This window comes from Odocoileus virginianus, chromosome 9 (genome assembly GCF_023699985.2).
Source record: "Odocoileus virginianus isolate 20LAN1187 ecotype Illinois chromosome 9, Ovbor_1.2, whole genome shotgun sequence".
Classification (NCBI taxonomy): Eukaryota; Metazoa; Chordata; class Mammalia; order Artiodactyla; family Cervidae; genus Odocoileus; species Odocoileus virginianus.
Genome location: NC_069682.1, coordinates 35813942 through 35840666, shown reverse-complemented (window position 1 = coordinate 35840666; position 26725 = coordinate 35813942). Strand labels below are relative to the sequence as shown.

Below are 26725 nucleotides of genomic sequence, written 5' to 3'. Positions count from 1 at the left end.
GGATCCAAGAAACATGCCCGTCCTTGTCTGTCCCCACCAAACACCAATGCTGGGGCGCACCAAGGAAGTCACTGCACCAGACAAAAGAAGGAAGTGATCCGTAGCAGAGATTCTCTCCAGCCCCAGAAGCTGTTGAGCAGAACGACCAAGAGTGTATGTGTGTGCCAGTCACTACAGCTACATACAAACCAGCCCAAATGGGCAGCTCTGAACAGCAACAACCATGTATTATCATGTCTGTCTCCTGGTTCTGGGGTGACTGGACTCAGGCCGCTCTCATTTGGGGCCTCACGTGGCTGTATCTGATGGTGGCTGGGGCTGGGATCGTCTAGAGGGCGTCTCTGCTCAGGTGTCTGGGTGGCGATGCTGGCTCTCCATGGTCAGCAAGGCCCTTGGCGATGGCCCCCGTGACACCTGAGCTTCTTCCCAGCAGGGTGGCCAGGTTCCCGTAGCCACCATCCCAAGAGGAAGAGCTGGGGGAACCCTACTGCCTTAGAGGACTCAGCTTTGGAGATCACAGAGCTTCTGCCACAGTCCATCTGTTAGAAGTGAATCATGAAAGCCAGTCATATTCAAGTGGAAGAGAACGAGAGAAATTTCATGTTGAAAGACAGATCAGAGTACCTGTAGGTACATCTCAAGACATCATAAGGTACCAGCCTTCCTCGGGGGCTACAAACAGCATCCCTTAGCCTTCGAGGATCCAAACATCTCAAATTCCAGGTGAGAGTTACTTCCCATTGTATCAGGCTTTGGGCTGAAAAATATCACTCAGTGGGATGTATTTTTTTGGAAGTCTCACCTTTGAGGGCTCTAAGAGCTATGAGACCACAGAGGACCTGAATACCAGGGTCATAGGGTTCCCCACTTTAAACATATTGAACCACCTTGAAAGATGATTTTCTGTAAAATATAGATTCCATTTCACACCAGACAGAGCCCAGTGAGGGATGAACTGGTTACCTGAGGATATGGATATTCTAGCTTGATTCTGAAGCTGGAAAATCCAGTGAATGCCCCTGAAATAACACATATCCCAGAAAGCAAAGGATACACATTTCTCAATTCTGATTCAGGGTTCACATTCAATCTTGATCCTGAGTTTACATACATTCTAGACCTCAGGCCCCAACAATGCTCCTAGAAAGAATTCTTTTACTTTAGTTGACTGCAAAGGAGAGGATCTGCCTGGTGGGCAAAGGTTCTGTTTTCTTGCAGAAGGAGCTTATGCAGGGCTCCTTGTTTTCTCCTTTTCTCAACTTTGACATGTCCTGAGCTCTGCTGAGGTCCCCCGAAGGCCAGCACAGGCATGCAGGCAGTCAGATGAATGAGGACAGGAGGGATGTCTCCTGTCTTCCTGAAAGCCCTCCACTCTTGGCACGGCCAGAAGGGCTCCTCTGCTGTGGCCAGGCCAGAAGGCCTCCTCTGCTGAGTCTACCTAAGCTCCCGCTTGTGGCAGGAGGGCCTAGTGAGCAGTCAGCACTTGTGCAAACACAAATTCTGATGCAGTAAAAATAAATGAGGTGAGTCCAAGGGCTTCACCAAGCAAGACAAATCCACACACAGACAGAGGAAGTGCCGAGTGATGCTATGCACTCTTCTTGGGTCACGATGAGCTTTCCAACCTGTTTAACAACATGAAACCACATCCTTGGGAATAGAGAAGTAGGTGTTTAGCAATCGCTGTTGCTGCTCTGCTCACCTTCCCTCTCCTTAGCTCTTGGGTGCTCACAGGCCCAACATCCAACCACCAGCACCTGCTCCCCAATTCCCCTGGGGCTGTCTCCACCCATAGGTGCTACTCCACCTGTGCAAGGGGCATCACCAGCCCCAGGAGCAGCCCTCAACCAGTGAGTGACAGGAGCTGGTGCATCAATACCTCAACTCCCTCACCCCCTTGTGGGAGAGCATCCAGGTGTCTTCCATACTCCATCCCAGCTCACTAACCTAGTGCCCGCTCTATAACTGGTTCAGGACATGCCCTCTCTCCCCTATCTCACTTCTCTACTCCCTGCTCCCACAGGTTTCTTGGGCTCATCTCCCATATAAACTGCATGCATCCAAACCTTTGCCTCAGCATCTGCTTCTAAGGGAGCCAGAACTGAGTCAAGGTGCTTGATGGTCACAGCAAGCAATGGATGATCACCAAGAGTGTGCCATCACTGGAGAGTCATGTGTGCATCTCAGAGGACCTCCTCCCAGTCAACATGTATGTCAGGAACTGACAATGAAATAAGGAGCACAAAGAATGAAGATCAGGACAACAAAGGGTTCTGCTGGGACAGAGCTTACTGTGGACAATGAGGCTCTCATCCTTTCCAAAGACCCTAACACACACACACATACACATATACACACATTCAACCTTAGTGGGGCTGGTGACCTTCCCCAACCAGGTATCTAGTTCCCAGTGCAGGTGCATCATCTCTCTCTGATGCTGTTTGTGAGAGGAGTGTGCCCAGCTCCAGTGAAAAGGAATACCATGCCAGCCCCCAAGAAGCAGCTTCCACAGAAGAAGGAGCAGAGCCTCTGACTCAATGAATCAGACCATTTTCTGGACCTTCACAGCTCTCCTCTTTCCACCTCTTGTCATCATTGAATAACTGAATGTGCAGTGTTGCATCAGAAGTAATAACACCTTAAAGACAAGGGAGATCGCCCCTCCTCTCTGCTCCCCCTTCCCCCGTTTCCCTTCTTAAAACCACAAGGTTGCTGAATCCAGTTTGTGGTTCTGCTTCAGGGGAAGTAACAGGGCTCATTAGGGGCAACTGGCCGTCTATGACCAACCTCCTCAGGCCAACCAAAGTGCTTGCTAATTTGACAGACATCACAAAGGTCTCTTTGAAAGTGGACCTAAAATAAGTATCTAAGGAAAGTGAGTAAAATCTACAAGGCACTTCCTAGATAGAAATATACCCAACATGTTCGCATTTACAAGGAAAGCATGTCACATGTATATGTGTAATCTACATGCATTTGTGTATGTGTGAGTGTGTATGTAGAGTCAGGATGCATTTATACACAGAAACATGGATGAATCTCAAAAGCAGTGTGCTACAGACTAAGTCTTACATCAGAGAGCTATAGTGTAAGATTCGTGTACAGAAGGTCCTAGAACAAGTACAAACTAATCTATGGTTTAGTGTGGTTTGGATCTATGGTTTAGAAATCAGAAGAGTAACTGTGTGGGGGTGGGCTGGGCTGCAGGTTTACTGAAAAGGGACATGAGGAAACTTCCCGGAATGATGATATGTCCCATATCGTGATGGAAGCTAGCCATAGGTCATAGGTACCACTCATGGGTGGTACACTTAAGACTTGTAAACTTCATTGTGCATAAATGTTACCCAACACTTGGATAAACATCTTGTTACCCAAGACGGATAAACAGATCATAAAGTCTAGCTAATGACACACATGCTAAACCTATAGGAGATAGAGTGTATTTATTTCTTCAAATCACTTCAAAATCCACCAAAAAAGAATAAGATAGATTAACGGATAGATACAGGGGTGGAGAGGTGAATAAACACAATAAAGCCAGTAGTGTGAAATGCAAATTAAAGAACTTAGGTGCTGAGTCTGAGGGTGTTTGCTGTAAAATTCACTCAATTTCTCTGCATGTTTGCAAATTTTCATAATAAAATGTGGCAGTAGGAGAAAAGGTACCTAAAAGCAAGAGTCTTGAGACTAACTGGGGAGAAAGAAGATACAAAATTGTAACAACAATGATATTGTGGCATTGAAAAGACAGCAATTCTAGGTTCATTATTGTGTGCCCTTGGAAACCACTAAGCAGATCCACTGGGCACCACATTCTTTGTCCTGGGTCCCATTAAAGGAAACATCCTTCGGTGAGCTACAAACACACAGTGATTCCTGCAGAGAGGTCAATGTTCTGCATCAAACTTGGGTCAATGATGAAGACACTCAGAGAGATGGGTACATCTGTGTTCCATCTTCCCTTCCTTTAGACTCAGTATGAAATTATAATTTAACTTAATAGGTCTCCTATGTGTGGTTAAATGGTACAGACTGTAGGGAAACTTTGTTTCTGGAATATGGAAGGACAGTTGCCCTTGGGACATGGATCACGCCTTTCTGGATGAGTGGACCTACTCATCAAAGACTTGTTCAAAGAGCAGACCCACCGTGGTAAAACGGGAGAGACCTGAGCAGAGAATAAGTCCAGCTTCTTCCCCACTTCTCACCTCCCCTTACTTCTCCTTCCTTCACCCACTGACATCTACTCTGCACACCCAACCTTGCACATGCAGTGTGAAGACCTAAATCCCTATCGTTGGTGACTTTTCATGGATTTTCCCAAGACAGTCAATTAAGATTGCAGCATAAGTAAAATTCCCATTTCCCAAGAAAGATCCATTGGGAAATGGAGGCTGATGCTAACAGGATGTTCATGTGCCCAACATGTATGCTTTGAAAATTAATAATATTTTTACTTTCCACATAGCTATTATAATATTAATACAGTCAGACTGACTTTACTCTCCTCCTAGAAAGTAAAGTCATGCCCAAGCCAGTGCATGAATGATAACCATATCCTCCTGCATATAGGAGGCTTTGGGTGCAGGAACCCTGAGCATACGGTGGGTGCTCCAGAAATGGGCATCAAGTCACAGCTGGATATGTGCTTTGTGCTAAGCTTTTTAATATTTATTTGTGAATTTCTTTGGCTGTGCCAGGTCATAGTTGCAGAGCATAGGATCTTTTATTGTAGCATTCAGGATCTTAAGTTGTGGCATTCAAAGTCTTAGTTGCAGCATGTGGGGTCTTGGTCCCTGACCAGAAATTGAACCTTGGCCCCTTGCATTGGGAGCATGAACTCTTAGCCACGGGACCACAAGGGAAGTAAGTCCCTTGTACCAAGTTCTTCACACACTTTATCTTGTTGACTCTCCATGGCAACCCTTTCTGTTGTGCAGAGTTACCCCCACTTTGCAGGGGAGGAAACTGAGGCTTGGAGAGGTTAAATGACTGGCCCAGGGCCCCACAGCCCATGGATGTCAAAGCAGGATGCCTCTCCAGGTCTGTGGGACCCTGGACCACATCCCTGACTCCACTCAGAAGTACTTTACAATTATAAAACACGGACATCCCTTCTCTTCTGGTTCTTGCAATGACTCTGAGGCAGGGTGGGTGCTCCAAGTGCCTATTCCATGACTTGGATCCCAGTCCCATGCTTCTGCCAGTGTGGCCTGACCTGCTGGGTTGCAGCCTGTTCTCTTCCGTTCCTCGGCCCAGTGTCCCCAAACCCATCGGTGGAGCCCTGACATCCCACTGTAGACACGGGCTAGGGAGCAAGGCCTTGGCTAAGATGGACAAGCCACTGAGCTGGGTTCATGTCCACTTCTTTCTGAGTCAGCTTCTAAAATGGGCAGCTAATCTTTAATTCAGGGATTTTATTGTTCTATGATAGACATTTCAGTCACACTAATGGTCTCACACTATATCAGGAACCACAGAAGCGCCAGTGTGATAACCCAGACGTGGACTCATTTAACCTTACTGTCCAAGATGAAAACCTTGTCTGCCCAGGCCAATCCCAGGGGAGGCAAACTGGAGGGTGGCCATCAGCCCACTTGCTGTGGGGAGCACCCAGGTGGAAGAAGTAACAGGCTTACTGCCCAGATTCTTGAGTGTGCGCTGGTTGGTGGGAGCCACAATAAGCGGGTCAACTCAGACATGCTTTCCCCCAGCCCTCCGCCACACCATCAGCTGTGTCCTGGGAGCCTGTTTAAAAAGTCTGAGGCCTAGGAGACTCTGGGGAGAGAGGTCAGGCCCTCCCCAGGCCACATCCTAGCCCAAAGCTCCCAGAGGCCGTCCCAGGCCTGAGAGCATCCCAGTCAGGGTCAGAGGGTGGAAGGGAGAGGCAGTCAGCGCCCTGAGATCCTGCCCTCAGCTGCTCTGGGTCAGCCTGGCTGCTGAGGGGGAAGGGATTAGGAGGGCAAGGTCAGAGTCACTGACAGGACACTCTGGAATAAGGGGTTAGCCCAGACCAGGGGGTTTCAAGCATTTTCATTTTGATTTATTTTTATGGTTGATTGATTGGTTTTTTTACTTTTTGGCCTCACCACCTGGCACGCAGGATCTTAGTTCCCCTACCAGGGATCAAGTCCACACCCCTCGCAGTGGAAGCGAGAAGTCTTAATGGTTGGACCATCAAGGAAGTCCCTCAAGCATTTTTAGAGAATAAATATTGATTCTTCTCTTAAGATCCTTAAGGATCTTTCTAGTGACAAAGATAACATAGCCACCATTTATTGTTGCTGAGTCACTAAACCGTGTCTGACTCTGCAACTCCATGAACTGCAACACGCCAGGCTTCCCTGTCTTTCTTTATCTCCTGAAACCTGCTCAAACTCATGTCCATTGAGTTGATGATGCCATCCAACCATCCTATACTTTTGCTGTTTTATGAAGCTTAGTTCACTTCATGGTGTGAGCATCTAAATATGCATTTTACAGATGGAGGAAAAGAGATTCAAAGAATTCAGGAAACTCACCTAACATCACACAAGTTGAAAGCAACATAACAGAGACTTAGGATTTACTCTGAAACCCAAGCTCTTTCCACATTTCACCAATGATTTCACACATCCTCAACCATCCGTTATTTTTCCTACACTCCTTGCATTTACAAAGAAAAGATGCAAATTGCAAGCAGACACACCTGAGATAATTTCTACTGACTTGTGACCCTCTCAAGGTGAAAAGAGAATCGAAGTGTGTCACCTGACCAGGTGAGAACCATGAAAGTTAAACCAAGAGCTAGTGTTGTGTTAGGCGCTCAGGCGACTCTTTTTGACCCCAAGACTGTAGCCCACCACGTTCCTCTGTCCATAGAATTCGCCAGACAAAAACAGTGCAGTGGGTAGCCTCTCTTTTCTCCAGGGGATCTTCCTGACCCAGAGATCAAACCTGGGTCTCCTGCATTGCAGGCAAATTCTTTACTGGCTAAGCCAGCCTCAGAAGACATAAGTTTAGGTTAGGATTTTTGTCTACAGGGAGTATATTGCTTTTGAAATAAAATAAGCATAAAGCAAAATTGAGACATTTGTTTTTTTTCAATAAGAAATGAGTTTGGGGGGAAAACCTGCTTTCTCTTCTTCCAGGGGAATGGGAGAAGTCTCTCTCACAGTTATAAGTGGTCTTGCCTGAGCCCTGATCAGCAGAATGTGAGCAGGAGGGAGGGTCTGGTCCATAAAACCCAGCTATGAACAAGCCCCCTGTTCTTTCCTCTTCAAGCAGAGAAACACAGCGACCTTGGAAACCAAGGGTGAAAAGAGTGAAGCCTCAAAATGGAAATTTCAGAGCGCACAGACCACCTCTAGCAACAGGGCCACCCACAGACCAGAACTTCACATGAGAAAGAAATTTCTTTTGTGTTAAACCCCTAAGTCTGAAGGACTTACTTGTTACAGCAGCTGCTGTTGCCCTAATTCAGTATAAGAACTTAATGAAAATTGAAGAGCAGATCACAATGGGTTTCCAAGGTGTTCCACTTAAGAATGTCCACAGCTATTGTTTGAATCATTATGAAAATTATAACTGTAGAGAGAAGTTAGAGAACTGTTATGTGAGCTAGTCCAATGAAGTATACATTTTAAGGCTTTTAAAAATAATCTTAGTTGTTTCCTGGGTTCAAACTCAGGGATAAAACATTAAGGCGATTGAAAATTGTCATTCCTCATATTCTGGAAATATTTGGTTAAAGAAAATATAGTATTAAAATTAACTTCATCTGTTTCCTTTTATGATTTTAATGTAGCTACTAGGAATCTCGAAATTATATCTGTAGCTTGCGTTATATTTCTACAGGACCGTGTTTTCTAAATGATGCAAATGTCAGATTTTCTAGATAATTATCGATATGTATTTGATTATCCATGTGGGACAACTAGGGGCCCTGCTCTGCTTCTGGAAATGCCCTGTGACCTCAGACAGGTCATTCATTTTTTTCTTTATGAAAATGGTGAGAGATTTGGACCTTTCATGCTTTGTAGATTGGTCATATCCAGTCTCATGGTATTAAACCAGCTGACCCTGATGTTATGTTTTAAACTCAAAAACAGCAGGATCCCACCCCTCCCTGTGCACACGACCTGCAGCTAAACCAGCCTTCACTTGCTTGTGCATCTGAGCCTGGCCCCCAGGTTCTGTTCATGGTCCACACCTACATTTGGACTTCCCCTTGAACTGCTTCTCCCATCCTGACCTGACTTCCCTCCTCTAGGATGGTTCAAATTTGACTCTTAGACTCTGCGGTTTCTGGCCATTCCAGTAAACAGCCACCTGATCCAGTAACGACTCTTGCACAGCCCCATGGGGTCAGGGCCTGCCGGCCTCTGTCCTGAAGCACAAGCTCAAGGTAGCTTCCCTGTGCCCAGAGACCTCAGACCCAGCAAGTCAGGCAGAGAGAGGGAACAGAGCCCTTTATCAGAAGAAAATGGAAACAGAAACAGACCTTCAGATGTCAAAAGCAAACTTATGGCTATCAACAGAAAAATGCAGGGGAAGGGATAAATCAGGAGCTTGGGATGAACATAGCGACCCTTATTATAAGACAGATAACCCACAGGACCTACTGTACAGCACAGGGAACTCTACTCAATATTCTGTGACAACTACATGAGAAAACAATCTGAAAAGGGATGTATATATGTATATGTGTAACTGAACCACTTTGTTGTACACCTGAAACTAACACAACATAGCAAACCAACTTTATTCCAATAAACTTTTTTAAAAAGGGAAATGCAGTATCTCAGAGTGATGCCCACACCAAAGGCTCTCATTTTAAATAGCTTCCTTCTTTCTAAGTTTCTTTGAAAGAGGCACTCTGAGGAAAAGCTCATTTCCTTAAAATACCAAAGAACTAAAAACCAAAAGATGATAGATTTTTTTTTCCGGAGGCAGACTGCAAAGTGTAGAATAAAATTCTGCAAAGTGTACCAACATACATTCCCAAGAATCCCTCTCTGCTACAGTTGTCTACCACCCTCAGTATTACATTTAGCTGACTTAATTTTCCATGGATCGAATTTATTCAAAGTTAAATTTCTCATAATAGTTCATCTGAGTAAACAGTTTCAAGTGTCATTTGCCAAAAGACAATGTTTCCGGGCTCGAGATGAAATTGGCAATGTCAGGCTAAGAAAACAACCTTAAAAATTCTCAGAGGGCTGGAACGATGACAGAAAAATTAGAGCCTGGACCTCAGTCTTTTTCATACAGATCTGGAGGGAAAAATTACAAATTTTCACCAAAACCAGGTCCTTGAGGGGGCAGGGAAGAATGCCATTTAAAAGAAAAATTCAAAAAAAAAAATCTTAGATGTCTTTTTTATTTATCTATTTATGAAAGCACTGAGTCTTCATTGCCTCATGGGCTTTCTCCAGTTGCAGTGAGGAGGGGCTACTCTTTGCTGTCATGCTCAGGCTACTCATTGTGGGGGCTTCTTCTGTTGTGGAGCACAGGCTCTGGGCAGGTGGGCTCAGTAGTGGCAGCTCACAGGTTGCTCCATGGCATGTGAGATCTTCCCTGACCAGGGATCAAACCTGGGTCCCCTGCATCAGCAGGTGGAATCTTACCCACTATGCCACCAGGGAAGTCCCTTACATGTCTTTAAAGTGGCAGCTGTCCTATGAAAAGTGGCAGCCATATCAAGCTCGCCACACCCACAAAGATAGCACAGCCACTGTCCAATGGGCCAGGGATCCTGGTTGTCCCCTGGACCATGATCTGACTTCCTGGTTATCAAAGAGAGGGAGCGGGGAAGGGAGAGGGGGAGGAAGGAGGGGGGAGGAGGGGAACATGGATGGCAGAGGGATAAAAGGATGGGGAGGGCAGTAGGACACAGAATTCCGGGAACACAAAGCAGTGACTTACTAAGGGGAACTGGACCTGGCGTCTTAGGGGTGGAAGAGTTTGTGAGTTCCTATTCTGCACTCATGCAATGGAAGGGACAGAGGGTTAAACTAAGTCTGCTTCCCAAGTGAGGAAGCAAGCCAGCCCTGTCCCCCAACCGTTCCCACAACCAGAACACAAGTCAACCCATCACCAGCCTCCCAGTCAATTTCATTCTGATGGCCTCTCCAGCCAGGGGTTCCAAGGACACAGCCTGAGAATCCCTGTGACATCAGAGGGCACCAGGCATACTTCACAACAAGAGCCAAGTTAACTCCTGCCTGTGACCCTGACACTGTGCTTCCCTTGGGCACTCTGGCCCCCACACACTCAGGTCCCCATGTGGACACTCAGCGCTGGGCACAGAGGGAGCCCCGACACCATCCCTGGGAGCTGTGAGTGCCCTGCTCTGTGACACCATCGTGAACAGCAAGGAGGCTGGTCCAGAAGGCTGCTTCCAGCCTGCACTGGAGCTGCAGGACAGAGAGCTCTTGTCTGTTGCCACCCCCCACCACTGCCGCCCCCCCACTGGATCTCTCCTCTCCTCCTTGCCCTGTGCCCCCCTTTCTTGCCAACACCAACAGGTGCTGGCTTCAGCTCTTCTTAGCTGGACATCTGTTCTGCCTGTGAGCTGAGTCATTCCTGTCTCGCGATGGCATTTCACGTGCCTTATTCTTTTACACCTGCCACTCTGAGAAATGCCTTCTGTGAAACAGTCAGCAATGCCACTCACAGCGAGCCAGCACCATCTCCCCCAAAACACAGTCCCAACTCCAGGGAACAGAAGCCTCCATTGCTTGGCCCTGCACAGAGCTGGACCCCAGTCCCAGAGCTGGGCTCTGTACCTTGTCTGACACCATTCTTTCACATCCAAAGGTGTGCCCGCGGCAAGGCTGGGCTCCTAGAACTGAATCTCCTGTCTCCTGACGTCCCAGTCACCACCAGCATTCTCACTGCAAAATGATGCTGACACACCTTCGACTGTAAGACCCGATCGGCAAACAGGGTTACCAGCACAGCAGTGACCTGAAGCATCCCTGCCACTCCCCTTGGGCCAGGCCCTCCCACAGAAGCCCACCTCCCAGGAGACACGCAGCTCTGGCCACACAGTAATGGCACTTAAACCTTTGACCCGGCTTTCACTTGTTGCTCACGCAGCCCTCACGTGCTTCAGTGAAGGGTATTCTTTCGACAGGGACGCTTTTACTCTCCAACTTAAGGAATATAGATTATGTCAGGTTGTAGGCTGTTTTTTGGCAGGGAAGGGTAATCTATTTTTAGTTCTTTCCAACCGTCGGAAAGGGAACCTTGATCCATCTTCCCAAAAAAATCACAGACACGCAATTTCACCTTCTGTAACCCAAGGGCTAAGGTTATTTGGGCTGCAATGAAGATTGCATATGTCCATCTAGGCTGATGCTTAAAATGAGGCCAGCGTTTGCATGTAGGGTCACTGGGTGGTTGAGCTCCCAGGCCCTTAAAGGGGGCACACTTGAGGCCCAAGACTACCACGTAAGGAAGGAAGAACCACCCCTGCCCCGCCCACAAAAGATCAGAGAACTCCATGTCAGGGCTGACAATATGGCCATAGGCCCAGTACATCCCATGAGCTAAAAAGTTTTTTTTTTTTAATTTTTAAAGATTATAAAAAGCTTTAAAAATATAGACAGAGCACAGGCTTTGGGCTCCCTGCATCAAACAGCAAACTCCCACTGGCTCTCCATTTTACACACAGCAATGAAGATGTTTCAGTGCTGCCTGTGACAATCTAGAGAGGGGATGGGGAGGGATATTTACCTATGGCTGATTCATGCTGATGTGTGGCAGAAACCATCATAGTACTGTAAAGCAATTTCCTCTAATTAAAAATAAAATTAAATAGTAAACATGTACTATAGACACAGTATCAGGTCTTCAAAGCCTAGCATATTTGCTCTCTGGCCCTTTTCAGACAGGGTGCCTGCCGCCTGATTTAAACAAGCGGACTTCATCCATCCAGAGGCCACCTGCCTTGGCCAAAGTCTGGCTGAGCTGAGTTCTGGTCATCCCAAGTCCCTTTGATCCCCTTCTGTTAGTTGTCTCTTAAAAGTTCAAAAACATTAGAGGTAAAATGTTCTGAGGAAAGGCATATTCTATTTGTTATATCAAATATAACTGCTGACAAACGAACATCCATTTCTTCCAAGAAGCTCAACATCAGAGGTGAGGGTCTGGTTCAACACCTGTGCCTTTACTGTGACAGAAACAAGGCTCTCAATTAAAAACCAGGCAGAGAGGACTCCGGGCATCAAAGCGAAGATGACCACAGGCCATCCTCACCCACCTGCTCCTGGCTTAGTGGCCCTCGGGATGGCACCAGCATCCATATTTTAGACCAGGAATTTGACTCACCTTCTACCCCACTGCCCAAGGAAACAAACACAGAGGTAGAAACACACCTAAATTGTCCCCCAGGGATCTTGCCTTTGCATTTCTTAGACACCTGCCCCTAATGTCCTCAGAGTCTCTCTGGATCAGAACTCAGAGGAAAACCACAGATCCGGCTCCTCCTGGGCTATGACCACCACCAGTAGCCCCATCCCCAGTATAAAGGCCCCAATGTGGCCACCATCTTACCTGGTTCAGTGCAGTTCTTGCTGCTCCGCAGTCCTGTATCTTCTGAAGTTAGTGAGTCATTCACCTGCATTAACTTCCTCCCCACGGTCCACTGTGTGTCTTGCCCAATGAAGTCCATAAAGTTCAGGTCTGGGGAGAAAGAGACCACAGCCACACATCACTTACAGCTAGTGTGACCCTTGCCCACGCTGGGTGCCCAGCGCCTTCAGCCATCAGCACTCAGTCCCGCCGACAGCCCTGACACCTCTGACAACTACGCTCAGCATCCTGTCTCTAATTCCAGGGGGGCTTCTCCAGTGCTGGATCCTGCCGGGCCCCCAGCGGCAGCCCTCAGTCAATGACTGCTAGAGGGCGGTGTATAAACACCTCACTGCTCCAGAGGGATGAGTGAAGTGTGTGTTCTAATCCAGATTCCAGTCTACTCCACTGGGATGACTCTCCAGATGTCTTCAGGGCGACTCTCCTGATAAAGCACACTTTATTAGCTGTCATCCTGGAGGAGAAAATGGCAACCCACTCCAGTGTTCCTGCCTGGAGAATCCCATGGACAGAGGAGCCTGGTGGGCTACAGTCCATGGGATCGCAAAGAGTCAGACACAACTAAAGCAACTGAGCATGCATGCATTCCCTGTCTTAATTCTCTGCCCCCAGTGACATGCTGAGAAATGCTGAACAACCAGTTCTCTGTAGGAAAAGTCCTGACTTGTAGCCACTGGTCAATTTCCATGGTATAAATTAAATTCTCACCATGTCCAATTTCAAGCTACCAATGTGACCTCAATGAATGTGGACTTGGGAAAAGAAAGGGCCCAGTTGGGTCCACTAAGTCAGTAAGACTGGCTCCTGATCACCAGCATCTGCTCCCCAACCTGTATGTCTTTGAAGGGAATTCCCTGGTAGTCTAGCGATGAGGACTCTGCACTTTCACTGCTGGGGCCCAGGTTCGATTCCTGGTGGCAGAACTAAGATTAACAAGCCATGTGGTGAGGCCAAAAGAAAAACAAAAAAGATATTTATATTCAGTATTTCCTTGAATCACCTCCAAAATAAACCGCCTATAATTGAACACCTGTTCAGGATCTGCTTCTCGGATCACCCAGGCTAAGACACCATGTCAACATGCCCAGAGCCTAGGCTAACGAATCCTACATAACAAGATTTCCACAAACATGAGATGAAGAGCACGAACCAGGGGAAAGTTGATCACTGAATGCACGAGTAGGGCTGAGGTCTCCGGCTGAGACGACCATGGGGATGGAAGTGTCAGGACAAAGAACAGACACGGAGGGGCATGGAGGGGACAATGTGGTGCCTTCTGCTCAGGATGTGTTGAATCTGAAGTGTCCGTGGACCATCCACAGGGTGGTGTGCTGCCCGGATAATGTGGGTACAGACACTGCAGGGCAACAGTTCAGCTACTCAGAACATCAGGAGAGCCATAAACAAGCAGTGAAGCATACAGCATGTGTATGAATGGGGTTTCCTAAGGAGAAGGAAATGGAAGAAGAAACCATGGGAAATTCAGCATTCCTCCAGAGAAAGTAGAGTCAAAGCCTTCAGCAAGAGATCATGAAAAGAAAGAAAAGAGCAAGGGAAGTGGTGTCACAGAAGGTAAGCAAAAAGAGAATTTCAAAAAGGACAGAGGTGCCAATGGCCTTGACCACTATGGACAAATCATGTAAAAAAAATTTTTTTTAATCATGCAGGAGAGTTAGACTGTGAAGAAAGCTGAGCGCTGAAAAATTGATGCTTTTGAACTGTGGTGTTGGAGAAGACTCTTGAGAGTCCCTTGGACTACAAGGAGATCCAACCTGTCCATCCTAAAGGAGATCAGTCCTGGTTGTTCATTGGAAGGACTGATGCTGAAGCTGAAACTCCAGTACTTTGGCCACCTCATGTGAAGAGTTGATTCATTGGAAAAGACCCTGATGCTGGGAGGGTTTGGGGGCAGGAGGAGAAAGGGACGACAGGGGATGAGATGGCTGGATGGCATCACCGACTCGATAGACATGAGTCTGAGTAAACTCCGGGAGTTGATGATGGACAGGGAGGCCTGGCGTGCTGCGATCCATGGGGTCGCAAAGAGTCGGACACGACTGAGTGACTGAACTGAACTGAGGACAAATGTAAAATAACAACAGAGCAGGACCTCAGAGAGTCCTTGGGTTTTGGAAACAGCACACAGGTGGCTCTCTCTAGTGGTTTGGAACTCAAGAAAGACATGACACGAAGCTTTGGCTACCTCTTGAGTGTCCAGAGTTGCTATGGTCAGAAAATGGATATAAGAAAAAGACAAGAGTCTAATTCATGGAACCAGTGGCCTTTATGAAAGGCCAGAGACTGGGCCCCACCCAGCTATACCAACCTAGTGTTCTGAAATGGTCAGTGAAGAGCTGAAGGTCATCATACCCTCTCCTCTATTTCCATGGCAATTTTAGTTTCTCAAATGATGTCACTTTCATTATGTAACTGGAACCTCGTGACACTGCCCTGGAAAGAAAGATGGAGCCTGATCACTGTCTCCTGGGTCCACTGCTGTCTCTCTGACACCAAATCACTGCTGGCTCAGAGTAGGTGCTCAGGAAGTTCATGCTGGAGTCACCATTCCCACTCAGTGAATGGATACAGTAAGACTTGTGGAAGTTTCTGGAAATCACCATACATGTGGGCATCTCACCTAAGCCAACAGGACACATATAAGCCTGCAGCTCATGCACTGAGGTCTTTTTCAATCAACTGGAATCTGTTCCCACATGTAAATTTATCAAGCAGCTAATTACAACTTTACACATTAGCCAGAAGAGCCCCTAGGTTTATTCTCTCTCTCTCTCTACATATATATATATATATATATATATATAGACTGTGTTTCCAAGGCAGGGGCTGTGTGTTCAACCCCTGGTTGGAGAACTAAGATCCCATGCGCTACAGAGAGAAGCAAAAAAAAAAAAAGTTGCATATGCAGCCCAACTAGAATAAACCATAACTTAAGACTGAAATACAAAATACCTATATGGTGACCAGATATATCAGTTTAACCAAAATTGTGAAGACAATCCTAAAGATATTTCAAGGTCAAAGCAAGACACGTGTATAGTCTGATTTACCTGAATGGTTAATTCTTAGGATTAAGGATAGTGACAAGCAGAGAAAAAAATATTGCAAAAATTCATAAAAAAGGAATAAGGTCAATGGCGTCAAAATTCAATAAGCAGACTTAAAACACCATATTATCCTAAACAATCTCAGAGTGTGAAGAAAGACACCTCGTTTGTCTCAGGCTGGGTTTCCACAGAAGCAGCCCCTGAGGACAGAGACTTGAGCACAGGTAGTTTACCTGGGGGCGGTGATCCCAGGAAGCACTCATGGGGGACAGGGCAATGGAACAGGGTGGGGAGCCAGCCAGTGGAGGTGTGTTTCAAGTCTGAAGCTAAAATGCATGAACTAGAGCTTGACCCCTCTGGAAAGCTCTAGGGGACAGTGTAGGTATGCAACTCAGACACCCAGAGGGTGAGGGAGCTGGTGTATTTACTCACTTGCTCTTGGTCTGCCATGGGTTGAATGAAGGCTATTCCCAGGGGACATTAATTCCCTGGCACTTCCAATCCAGATGGACTCTGGTACCCAGTAAATGGCCTTAGATAATTAGACACAGGTGTTGAAAGTTGTACCGAAGATGTGAGGACAAGTGATGCAGGCAGGATGCCAGGGGCATCGTCCCACCTGCATGAGACCAACAGATTGACCTCTCTGCTCTCATAATCTGGGTCAAAGAAAAGTGTCCTGAGGGGCTGCAATTCTAACATTCAGGAAGACTCCAACATTTTGCAAAGAAGCAAGAGCATCCCTTCCAGTGACTCCCAAAGTTCTTTCTCAGGCCAAATTTCCATAGTTCTGTAATTCTGAGAGAAAAGCTGATACCAATTAAGAGATGTAAAAATAAAGCCAGCTATTGTAGCAGAAAATGAGAGGATTTTTTACACAATGATTCAATAGCTTCAGGAATTAGAGACTATTAAGGCAGTGCCTCTGGATTCCAAAATCTACAAACTTTAATCCCAACAAAAATATATTTGAGCACTGACCACTGATACACGGATGCAGAGACCAGAGTCTGAGAACATAACAGTGATGAAAAAAAAGCATTGTGTTCACTCACTTCCCACTGAGGACCACATGTGACAATATGACACCCCATTTCCTCTGCCCTCACAAAATTGCTGGAGAGGTAGGAAGGGGCAGTTGGTTCTCAGGTCAACCTTCCTCTGGAGTAAATAAGTTACAGTAGAAGTGATCTGCCTAAACTCAGAGCCAACCCATGGCCACATCTACCACCAGTTAACGATCATCACAACAGCCATTTATTGAGTGTCTATTTTGTGCAAAGAATTTTCCATTCTTCACTATGTTTCATCTCAACAGTCTTCTTTTAGAACTGTTAACTCCGATTGCAAATAAGGAAAACTAAGCACAAAGAGGTTAAAAGACTTGCCCACGGTCACAGAGCAAGCAAAGAGGAACAAAACAGGGATCTGAATCCAGGCCTGGGGATCCCCAAAGGCCACCTTCTTGGTAGATCCCTGGAGAGGACAGAATCCATCTGGCCGTGTTACTCAGCTATCACAAGACAGATGCATGAGGCAGCCTGCACCTTACAACAGGTGACATCATCTCATGGGGTCTCCTTCCCCCAGAAACTCTTAGGAACAGTGACGAGGCAGGAGCATCACTGGAAAGAAAGCATCACACACATGAAAGAAAATGGTCCTGAACCCCACTGGATGTAGGATGCTTGGCTTAGTGTGGATTTCTCAGAGACTCAGCTGGTCTCTTAGTCACGACATGGAGGGTTACAGTCTCAGATTCAGGGAGCAGGGGCGGGTGGCCAGTGGGGAAAGCAGAGGTCTTTGGGGAGGTGCCCGCTTCTCTCCCCTCCTCACCCCTAGCTTCCCTGGACTTCTCCGCTCCGCAGGGCCTGCTGCTCCATGAAGCTACGCTTGAGCAACGTCAACAAAACCCCTTGGCCCCCCTCCACCATGTTCCTGGCTCCTCCTGCCAGGCCCTGGAAGTTACGAGTTGACCTAATTAATCCAGGGTGGGGGAGGGTGAAGAGGGAGGCAGCAGGCTCATGTGTCCTGTGTCACCAGCTCCGAACAGCGGGACAGGAGTGGGCTGTGGAGGTAGCTCAGCGTACCTGCTGGAGGAAAGAGGTTCCCGACACGAGACTCAAGCACAGGCATTAAAGAAAGCGTGGGGCTGGGAGCCAAGTTTCCATTACAGAGCTGTGTGCTCTCTCCCTCTCTCTCCTCCCCCCCTTCCTCCCCTCTGTGACCAGGGCCTGGAAAGCCCAAGGATATTGAGCCCCAAAGAATGGGATTCCTCGGGTGCCCCAGGCCCCCCAGCTTCATCCTAAGACTAAATAAATACCACACTTTGTCCTCGTCCCAAATAGGGCCCTAAGCCTGGCAGAGAGGTGGGGCTACCGCCACCCCACCTCCCATGGGGGGAGGACCCCTTTCAGATGAGGCTTTGCTGCAGCAGCATGAGAACGGTCCCCCAGCCTCCGGCCCATGTGCCCAACCACCATCCTGCCCCTTCTCCCTCCATGCTCTCCCCAGGGTTTCACCCCTTTCACTGGTGGGATAAAGCAGCCAGCTGGGACCCCAGCCCAGATCCAACTCCAAAGTCCAGGCGAGTGTGTCCCACCTCAGCCGGGAGCTCAGGAGCCCAGGGGAAGTGGCCTCTGGGGGTCAGCAGGCCCCCTTGATGGATCGTATTAACTCTCCCCTGCCCCAGAACCGGGACACAGCATTTCTTCTTGAAAACAGGGATGGAGAGAAACACTCTGGACAGCAAGTGGAGTCTTGCAGAGAGCCTCATGCGACCCTGAGGACAGCACGTCCAGGAAACTCGGTGAACAGAACAAGAGACAGAGCCTGTGGCCACAGAGCTGGCCCCGCTGAGCTATAAATACCCCACCCTGCGGTTTACACAGCTGTCTCCACTCTGGGCGCCCCGGGTCTTCACCCCAGGGTCAAAGGCGGGTTTGCATCAGCCTGCAGCCCCGGGACCGCCTTCTGCAGACTCTCCTGCACCCTCTCCCAGCAGCCCCCTTCCTGCCCCCCCCCCCCACCATGGTCCTCACCCTCTGTGGTTGAATGTGGGGGGAGGGCAGGGGCGGGGCTGGCCTCTGCATGAGGATCTTCACACCAACTCTGCAGCCGGAAGACAAGCATGGCTCTGCACGGCTCTTGGTCCTTGGAAAGGAGAACAGACCATGGAGAGCTAAGAGCCCACCATACTCACCAGGAGAGGAAGAAGCCGGAGGTTTTATGGCCTGGACATTGGTCCCTCCATGGTCTCAAAGCTTTCAAAAGGACAGAGAAGGCCACGACCTCCATTTAAACCTCTCCTCTCTCTGGCACCTACATGACCTGTCAGGTGGGTGCCCATCTCCTGCGCTCTGGTTGTGTGATGGTGATCACAGGCCAGGCTGCACTCGAAATGAATTCCAGTATCAAGGCACCACACTCCAACTTCAAGAGAGAAACCCCATGGAAAGTTGAGGTTTCTTGGTCCCTCTGATGGGAAAGAAGGCTGAGCGCAGAAGAACTGATGCTTTTGAACCGGGGTGTTGGAGAAGATTCTTGAGAGTCACTTGGACAGCAAGGAGATCAAACCAGTCAATCCTAAAGGAAATCAATCCTGAATATTCATTGGAAAGACTGATGCCGAAACTCTAATACTTTGGCCACCTGATGCAAAGAGCTGACTCATTAGAAAAGACCCTGATGCTGGGTACGATTGAAGGCAGGAGGAAGAGGGAATGACAGAGGATGAGATGGTTGAATGGTATCACCAACTCAATGGACATGGGTTTGAGCAAGTGCCAGGAGATGGTGAAGGACAGGGGAGCCTGGCATGCTGTGGTCCACGGGGTTGCGAAAGTTGGACATGACTGAGCAACTGAACAACTGACGGGAAGAGGGGACAGCAACTGCTGGCCACCTGCCCCAGGGACGCGAGCCTTCCACCAATGCCTGTCCAATGCAGGACTCCCACACACAGCACTCAGCCGGCATCAGCGAGAGAATCTCCTGGGGGCTTATGAGAAACGCAGCACTAGACTGGGCAGAGCCGGACTCTGCACAGGGCACAGCGGAGGCTGAGCTGCTGCTCCCAGGACCCAGTAGACAGCTTCAAGTGTTATTAGCCAAAAGACAATGCTTTCGAACATAAGATGCAGAGGGAGGCTGCAGGGCATGGGCAGAGGGTCCCTGTCCAGTGCTGCTGGGGCTACGGTGGAGAACAGGAGTGAGACGCCAGGACTCTGGGCTCGGCGGTCAGACGTGTGCTGTCCAGTCGAGTCCTGCATCCAAAGAGGCCGGTCCCGTGGACAGCCCCCGTGCAAATCCATCCACGGGAGGGGAATGGGCAGGTCCAGCCATCTCTCTACTGCTCCCAAAGTCCTGACGGCTGCGGTGTCTCCCCTTCCCTCCTGACTCCAACCCCTCGCAGCCCAGCCCACACACCCTCCCAACCACCACACTGTCACAGAGCTTCACTCAAACCCTCACCTGGTAGGACTGGGGAGTCTTCACTGCATCCCCAGGAAAGATCCCCAGTGATTCTGCATCACCCTTTGGGGGTCAGGCCCATTGATATGGGGCTAAATTTAAATGACAGACCTGGGAATTTTAGTGGCAAACCTAAAAAGGAATCCAAGTATTTGAGGTTCCTGGACAAAACCCAACGTGTGGTCCCTGAACCAGCCACCTCAGCATCCCCTGAGAGCTTGTCAGAGATGTGGAATCAGACCTCCAGGGAGGCTCTGAGTTTAAACAGGTGATTCGTGTACACACTCGAATCTGGGTAGCTCTGCAGCCTGGTACTGGGTTGAGTCTTTCTTTTCCCATTTGTTCACAGACAGGGACGGCTGAGCACCTTCTAGTTCCCAGGACAGCATTCAGTGTGATCTCTCCACCTCTAAGTCCCCAGGGATCGAGAAGGACCCCCTCATTGAGCACAAGCCCCTGCAGGAGACATGCTCCGGCATCCAAGATGCTAGCTGGCCGTCCTGAGACGGCCATGCATGCATGCATGCTAAGTCGCTTCAGTCATGTCCTACTGTTTGCAAACCTATGGACTGTCACCCCCCAGGTTTGTGTGTCCCTGGGGTTCTCCAGGCAAGGATACTGGAGTGGGTTGCCATGCCCTCCTCTAGGGGATCTTCCCAACCCAGGGATCCAACCAGCATCTCCCATGTATCCTGCATTGTTGGCAGGTTCTTTACCACCAACACCATCTTGGAAGCCCCACTTCCTCCACACCTGCCTGAAAAGGCATAGGAAGATCAGGTCTAGACAGCTGGACCTGAAAGCTTCCTCTTTTCAAAACAGCTCCGTTCTTCCCCACTGCCCTACTAACTAAAAGCAAACAGGTATGTTCCAAGGACCCCATGGGCTGCTTCTGATCACAGGATTCACCTCCTTGGGCATCTGTGGCCAGATCTGTTCCCAACTGTGGGCTCTTGGAGAAGTGGAATCACTTTAGCTCAGTTGCTGCATCTAAAAACTGAAAGGCTTAAATAATCCCCCCACTAAAGTCCTTGAGCTCGGATTTTATAAAATATACGGTAGAGTTGTATACCCCAGGAGGATGGGCTGCATGACTTCTTAAAGAGTGGGCAGAAAACATGAGAACCCCCACAACTGTATTACATGCCAATTTAAAAATAATAAAAATGCATATTTAATATTTATAATGCTGGCTGACAGCAGCACCCCCACAGAGCCCACATGCCAGCATGTCCCATAATTAACATAATAGAAGGGCACAGTCAGCCTCTCCAGGTGGCAGGCAAGGGTCTTGCTCTCAGAGCATCCAGCAAAGTGCCCTTTACATACACTGCTCAGAGAAGCATATTTACAGATACTGTTTGAGATAGTAAGACTTTTACACTATTTTGAAATGAGATGGGGGCATGATCATGAAATCTTTTTATACCATGTGGATGTTCATTATCATTTGGCAAAGAACTCTTTTAAACTGTTGAACTTAAAGATGAATTATGCATTTCTCCTATAAAAAGACAACAGCTACAAATATGCCGACCTCTTCTGAGATGATTGTAGCCACCAGCTATGTATGCACTTACTAGATATTTTCAGAAAACACACACAAGGCACCCTTTAAGGTGACATTTTAACCATCAGGTAAAAAAGTACCTACTTTCCTAGAGAAATCTGTTCTATGGAGAGAGCATTTTGAAAACAAATATCAAGAAACTGTGTTGCCTTCCAGAAATGATAGAAATCAGCAGCATCTAAAACAGTCATATTTTCCACCTTAAAACGTGGATGCAGAATTATGTTACCTGATTAAAAACATTCCACACACAAAGAGTTTCAGAGTTTTGAATCCATTTGTTAAAAATATGTAAATTCAACACCTTCTGAAAAGTAGCATGATTAATTGATTGAAACTACAAAAAGTAGGAAGTTGTGAACAAAAAGTCTTTGCATAATTGGTAGATGAGATGGAAAAATTAATGTCTTGATTTAGAAGGTATGGCTTATGATGTTTTTTCTTTCCCATTTGGATCTGTGTATCTTAGTGAACTATCTATTTCAGTTAGGACAGCCCACAAAGTCAATATTAAACTGAACCTTTAGTTAAAATAAACTGACTTTCAATTGGCTGTACCTCAAAGTATGAAACTAGTATCTTCAAAAATGATTTTAAAATATTCAATCACACTGTCCTCAATAAAATAGTACTCATAGAACATAATAGTATTAATAATCATAATACTTTAGTAAAATTGAAATGTCTTGCTCTATTTTGTTCTTTGTTATTGCTCTATTATTCAACCTTTATTATTGCTCTTATTAAATCTTCAAGATTGCTCTATTACTAAATCTTTACTTTCTTCCTCAAATTTATGTTCCTTGATACATAAATCCCTTGGACAGCAAGAAGATCCAACCAGTCCATCCTAAAGGAAATCAGTCCTGAATATTCACTGGAAGGACTGATGATGAAGCTGAAACTCCAAAACTTTGGCCACCTGATGTGAAGAACTGACTCATTTGAAAAGACCCTAATGCTGGAAAAGATTGAAGGTGGGAAGAGAAGGAGACAACAGAGAGTGAGATGGTTGGAGGGCATCACCGACTCAACGGAAGTGAGTTTGAGTAAACGTAGGTGTTGGCGATGGACAGAGAGGCTTGGCGTGCTGCAGTCCATGGGGTTGCAAAGAGTTGGACATGACTGAGTCGACTGAACTGAATTGATTATTAAATCTTTATTATTGTTCTTGTTAAATCTTTATTATTGCTCTATTACTAAATCATTATTTTCTTCCTCAAATTTATGTTTCTTGATACATAAAAATCAGGGATGGATCCAGGTTTTGTGAGGACTGAAGTTTATGTAATGTTGAGGTCCCTCTTTTAAACAGAAAAGTTTAGAAATATAAAATTAGATACAAGGCTCAAATGTAAGTATATAGAAAATATATATTACAATATGAGAAAGACTAGAGATCTATTCAAGAAAATTAGAGATACTAAGGGAACATTTCATGCAAAGATGAGCACAATAAAGGACAGAAATGGTATGGACTTAACTGAAGCAGAAGATATTAAGAAGAGATGGCAAGAATACACAGAACTATACAGAAAAGATCTTCATGACCCAAATAATCACGATGGTATGATCACTCACCCAGAGCCAGACAGCCTGGAATGCGAAGTCAAGTGGACCTTAGGAAGCATCACTATGAACAAAGCTAGTGGAGGTGATGGAATTCCAGCTGAGCTATTTCAAATCCTAAAAGATGATGCTGTGAAAGTGCTGCACTCAATATGCCAGCAAAGTTGGAAAACTCAGCAGTGGCCACAGACCTAGAAAAGGTCAGTTTTCATTCCAATCCCAAAGAAAGGCAATGCCAAAGAATGCTCAAAACACCACACAACTGCACTCATCTCACATGCTAGTAAAGTAATGCTCAAAATTCTCCATGCCAGACTTCAACAGTATGCGAAATATGAACTTCCAAATGCTCAAGATGATTTTAGAAAAGGCAGAGGAACCAGAGATCAAATTGCCAACATCTGTCAGATCATCGAAAAAGCAAGAGAGTTCCAGAAAAACCATCTACTTCTGCTTTATTGATGCCAAAGCCTTTGACTGTGTAGATCACAATAAACTGTGGAAAATTCTGAAAGAGATGGGTATACCAGACCACCTGACCTGCCTCTTGAGAAATCTGTATGCAGGTCAGGAAGCAAAAGTTAGAACTGGACATGGAATAACAGACTGGTTCCAAATAGGGAAAGGAGTAGGCCAAGGCTGTGTACTGTCACCCTGCTTATTTAACTTATATGCAGAGTACATCATGTAAAATGCTGGGCTGGATGAAGCACAAGCTGGAAGCAAGATTGCCAAGAGAAATACCAATAACCTCAGATATGCAGATGACACCACCCTTACGATAGGAAGTGAAGAAGAACTAAAGAGCCTCTTGCTGAAAGTGAAATAGGAGAGTGAAAAGGTTGGCTTAAAACTCAACATTCAGAAAACTAAGATCATGGCATCTGGTTCCATCACTTCATGGCAAATAGATGGGGAAACAGTGGAAACAGTGACAGACTATATTTTGGGGGGCTTCAAAATCACTGCAGATGGTGACTGCTGCCATAAAATTAAAAGATGCTTGCTCCTTGGAAGAAAAGTTATGACCAACGTAGACAGCATATTAAAAAGCAGAGAGATTACTTTGCCAACAAAGGTCCGTCTAGTCAAAGCTATGGTTTTTCTAGTAGTCATATATGGATGTGAGAGTTGGACTATAAAGAAAGCTGAGTGCAGAAGAATTGATGCTTTTGAACTGTGGTGCTGGAGAAGACTCTTGAGAGTCCCTTGGACAGCAAGGAGACTCAAGCAGTCCATCCTAAAGGAAATCAGTCCTGAATATTCATTGGAAGGACTGATGTTGAAGATGAAACTCTAATACTTTGGGCACCTGATGTTTAGAACTGACTCATTTGAAAAGACCCTGATGCTGGGAAAGATTGAGGGCAGGAGGAGAAGGGGCTGACAGAGGATGAGATGGTTGGATGGCATCACCAACTCAATGGACATGAGTGTGAGTAAACTCCGGGAGGTGGCAACGGAAAGGGAGGCCTGGCATGCTGCAGTCCATGGGGTCACAAAGAGTTGGACACAACTGAGCGACTAAACTGAACTGAACTGCAGGGTCTGCCATTCTGGGAGGTGTCTTGGTTTGCATTTCCTGAGAACCGAGTCTGAGACAAAGACTTAGTGCAAGTAGTTTATTGTGAAGGGGATCCCAGGACAATGGAGTGAGGGTGCATGGAAAGCATGGAAGGGAAGGGAAACAGGAGCTTTAAGGGGGGTTATACATGGGAGATGATATGGAAGTTGCTGTCATGGCAACAAGGGCGGAGCCCACTGGAAGTCTGGAGATGCACCAGGATTCTTCTCCAAACCATCCTCCAGCAGGATAAAGGTTATGGCTCCCATAACCCCCTGGCTGAGGGCTGCCCCAGAAGCGTGTACTCCCCCAAATTCTGAGCTGCACTTTCAGGTGGGCCATGCCACCTACCAGACCCACCTCAAACCAGAGAGACACATGGGCCAGGCTTGAGGTGGCACCATCACCGCACCGGAGTGTGAACCCACGTGGCACTGCCCACAGAAGCTGCAGCTCCAACCCGAAGGAGGGCAGAAGGGGTATCTTGAGGACCACTCAGGTGTGTTAGCTACCGAAGGTAACCTGGCCTCATCTTAGAAACAGTCTCTCTCAAAGCAAGTGGCAAGCTGTGATTGGTCTGGGGCCACGTGTAGATTTTCTAATGATGTTTTCCTTTTCTCCCCCTTCTCTCACCACGGAACTTGATGCCAGACCTAAAATATCCTCTGGACGCTTCACAACGAAAGGACAGGATCAAAGAGGGGAGGGGCCGAGTAGGTTTCTTTTAGCTGGAGAGCCACTGAGTTCTCACATTTTCCTACACTTTGGCCCACTGCTCACATCTTTCCAAGCAGGAAACTGATGCTCACCAGAGGCGAACAGCAAGGTTGAGCTGAAATAATGGGAGCATCCATGCCCCCAGGATTCCTTCCCACGTTAGAAATCTCCCAACAGGACTGCGGAGACAAGGGAGGGAGCCCCCAAATGGCCAGACAGGGACAGGCTGACCCATACCGCCTTCCAGCCTTCCAAGCCACCACTGGCTGCCTGAGCAAGGACACCTTCACTTCTGTCATTTCAGCCCAATAGCAGGCCCTCCCAAGCTCCCACACAGTGAATTCCCCGCAGTGGATTTCTACTCATTCGTGCATACCCCTCTGTCTCCCCCTCTGGCCACTCCCTCTCCCAAAGCCTGAGAGATGCCACCAGCCAAGGCCAGTAATCCTCTGTCAGGGAGCCAGGAGGAAAACAAAAAAGTAAAAGGCCTCTTCCATTGTTTCTAAAAGTGAAGGAAGGAGGGGACAAGGGAGAGGTGGTCAATAAAAGGAAACACACACACAAGCAGACTGAGATGAGGTGGTGAAGCAAGGGATTCTGGGAACCAAGGTCCATGCCCATCTCCTTCTGAATTATGAACTCATATAAAGAAGGGGAAAGGGCAGGGAAGGAAGCTTCCCCCGCGCCCCACGCCGCCGCCCGCATGTGACATAACTGGTCCATTGTTCACAGCAGCCTACCTGCAGACACAGCCTCCAAGAAATCCCCCAATGCCTTAGGCATCTTGAATTGTCTTCTGTTTTAAGACACGTGACTGATGTATCAGATTAAACCTTGCGTTAAGATAAAAGAATTGTCCTGAGAAACATCAGACTTTGGTTTAAATTCTGGCTCTACCACTTTCCTGCCCAGGCAGCCTCACAGGCATGAACCTTTTCCTAGAAGCTGGCCTTACACACGTGTGATCTGTCCCAAATACCAGCCTGTGCTGTGCTGTGCTAAGTCACTTCAGTTGTGTCCAACTCTGTGTGACCCTATGGACTGTAGCATGCCAGGCCCCTCTGTCCATGGGATTCTCCAGGCAAGAACACTGGAGTGGGTTGCCATGCTCTCCTCCAGGGGATCTTCCCAACCCAGGGATCGAACCCATGTCTCCTGCAGCTCCTAAATTGCAGGCAGATTCTT

The 26725-nt window shown here is 47.3% G+C and overlaps 1 protein-coding gene across 3 annotated transcripts in view; it reads right to left on the bottom strand.

Annotated features, from left to right (window-relative positions):
• Positions 1-26725, bottom strand: part of SLC24A3 (solute carrier family 24 member 3) — a 421173-nt gene that overhangs the window by 336652 nt on the left and 57796 nt on the right. For all 3 annotated transcript variants that reach the window (XM_070472206.1, XM_070472207.1, XM_020878614.2), the window contains exon 2: positions 12544-12672. In XM_070472206.1, the coding sequence (XP_070328307.1) occupies positions 12544-12672 (129 nt within the window). The remainder of the gene's footprint in view (positions 1-12543; positions 12673-26725) is intronic.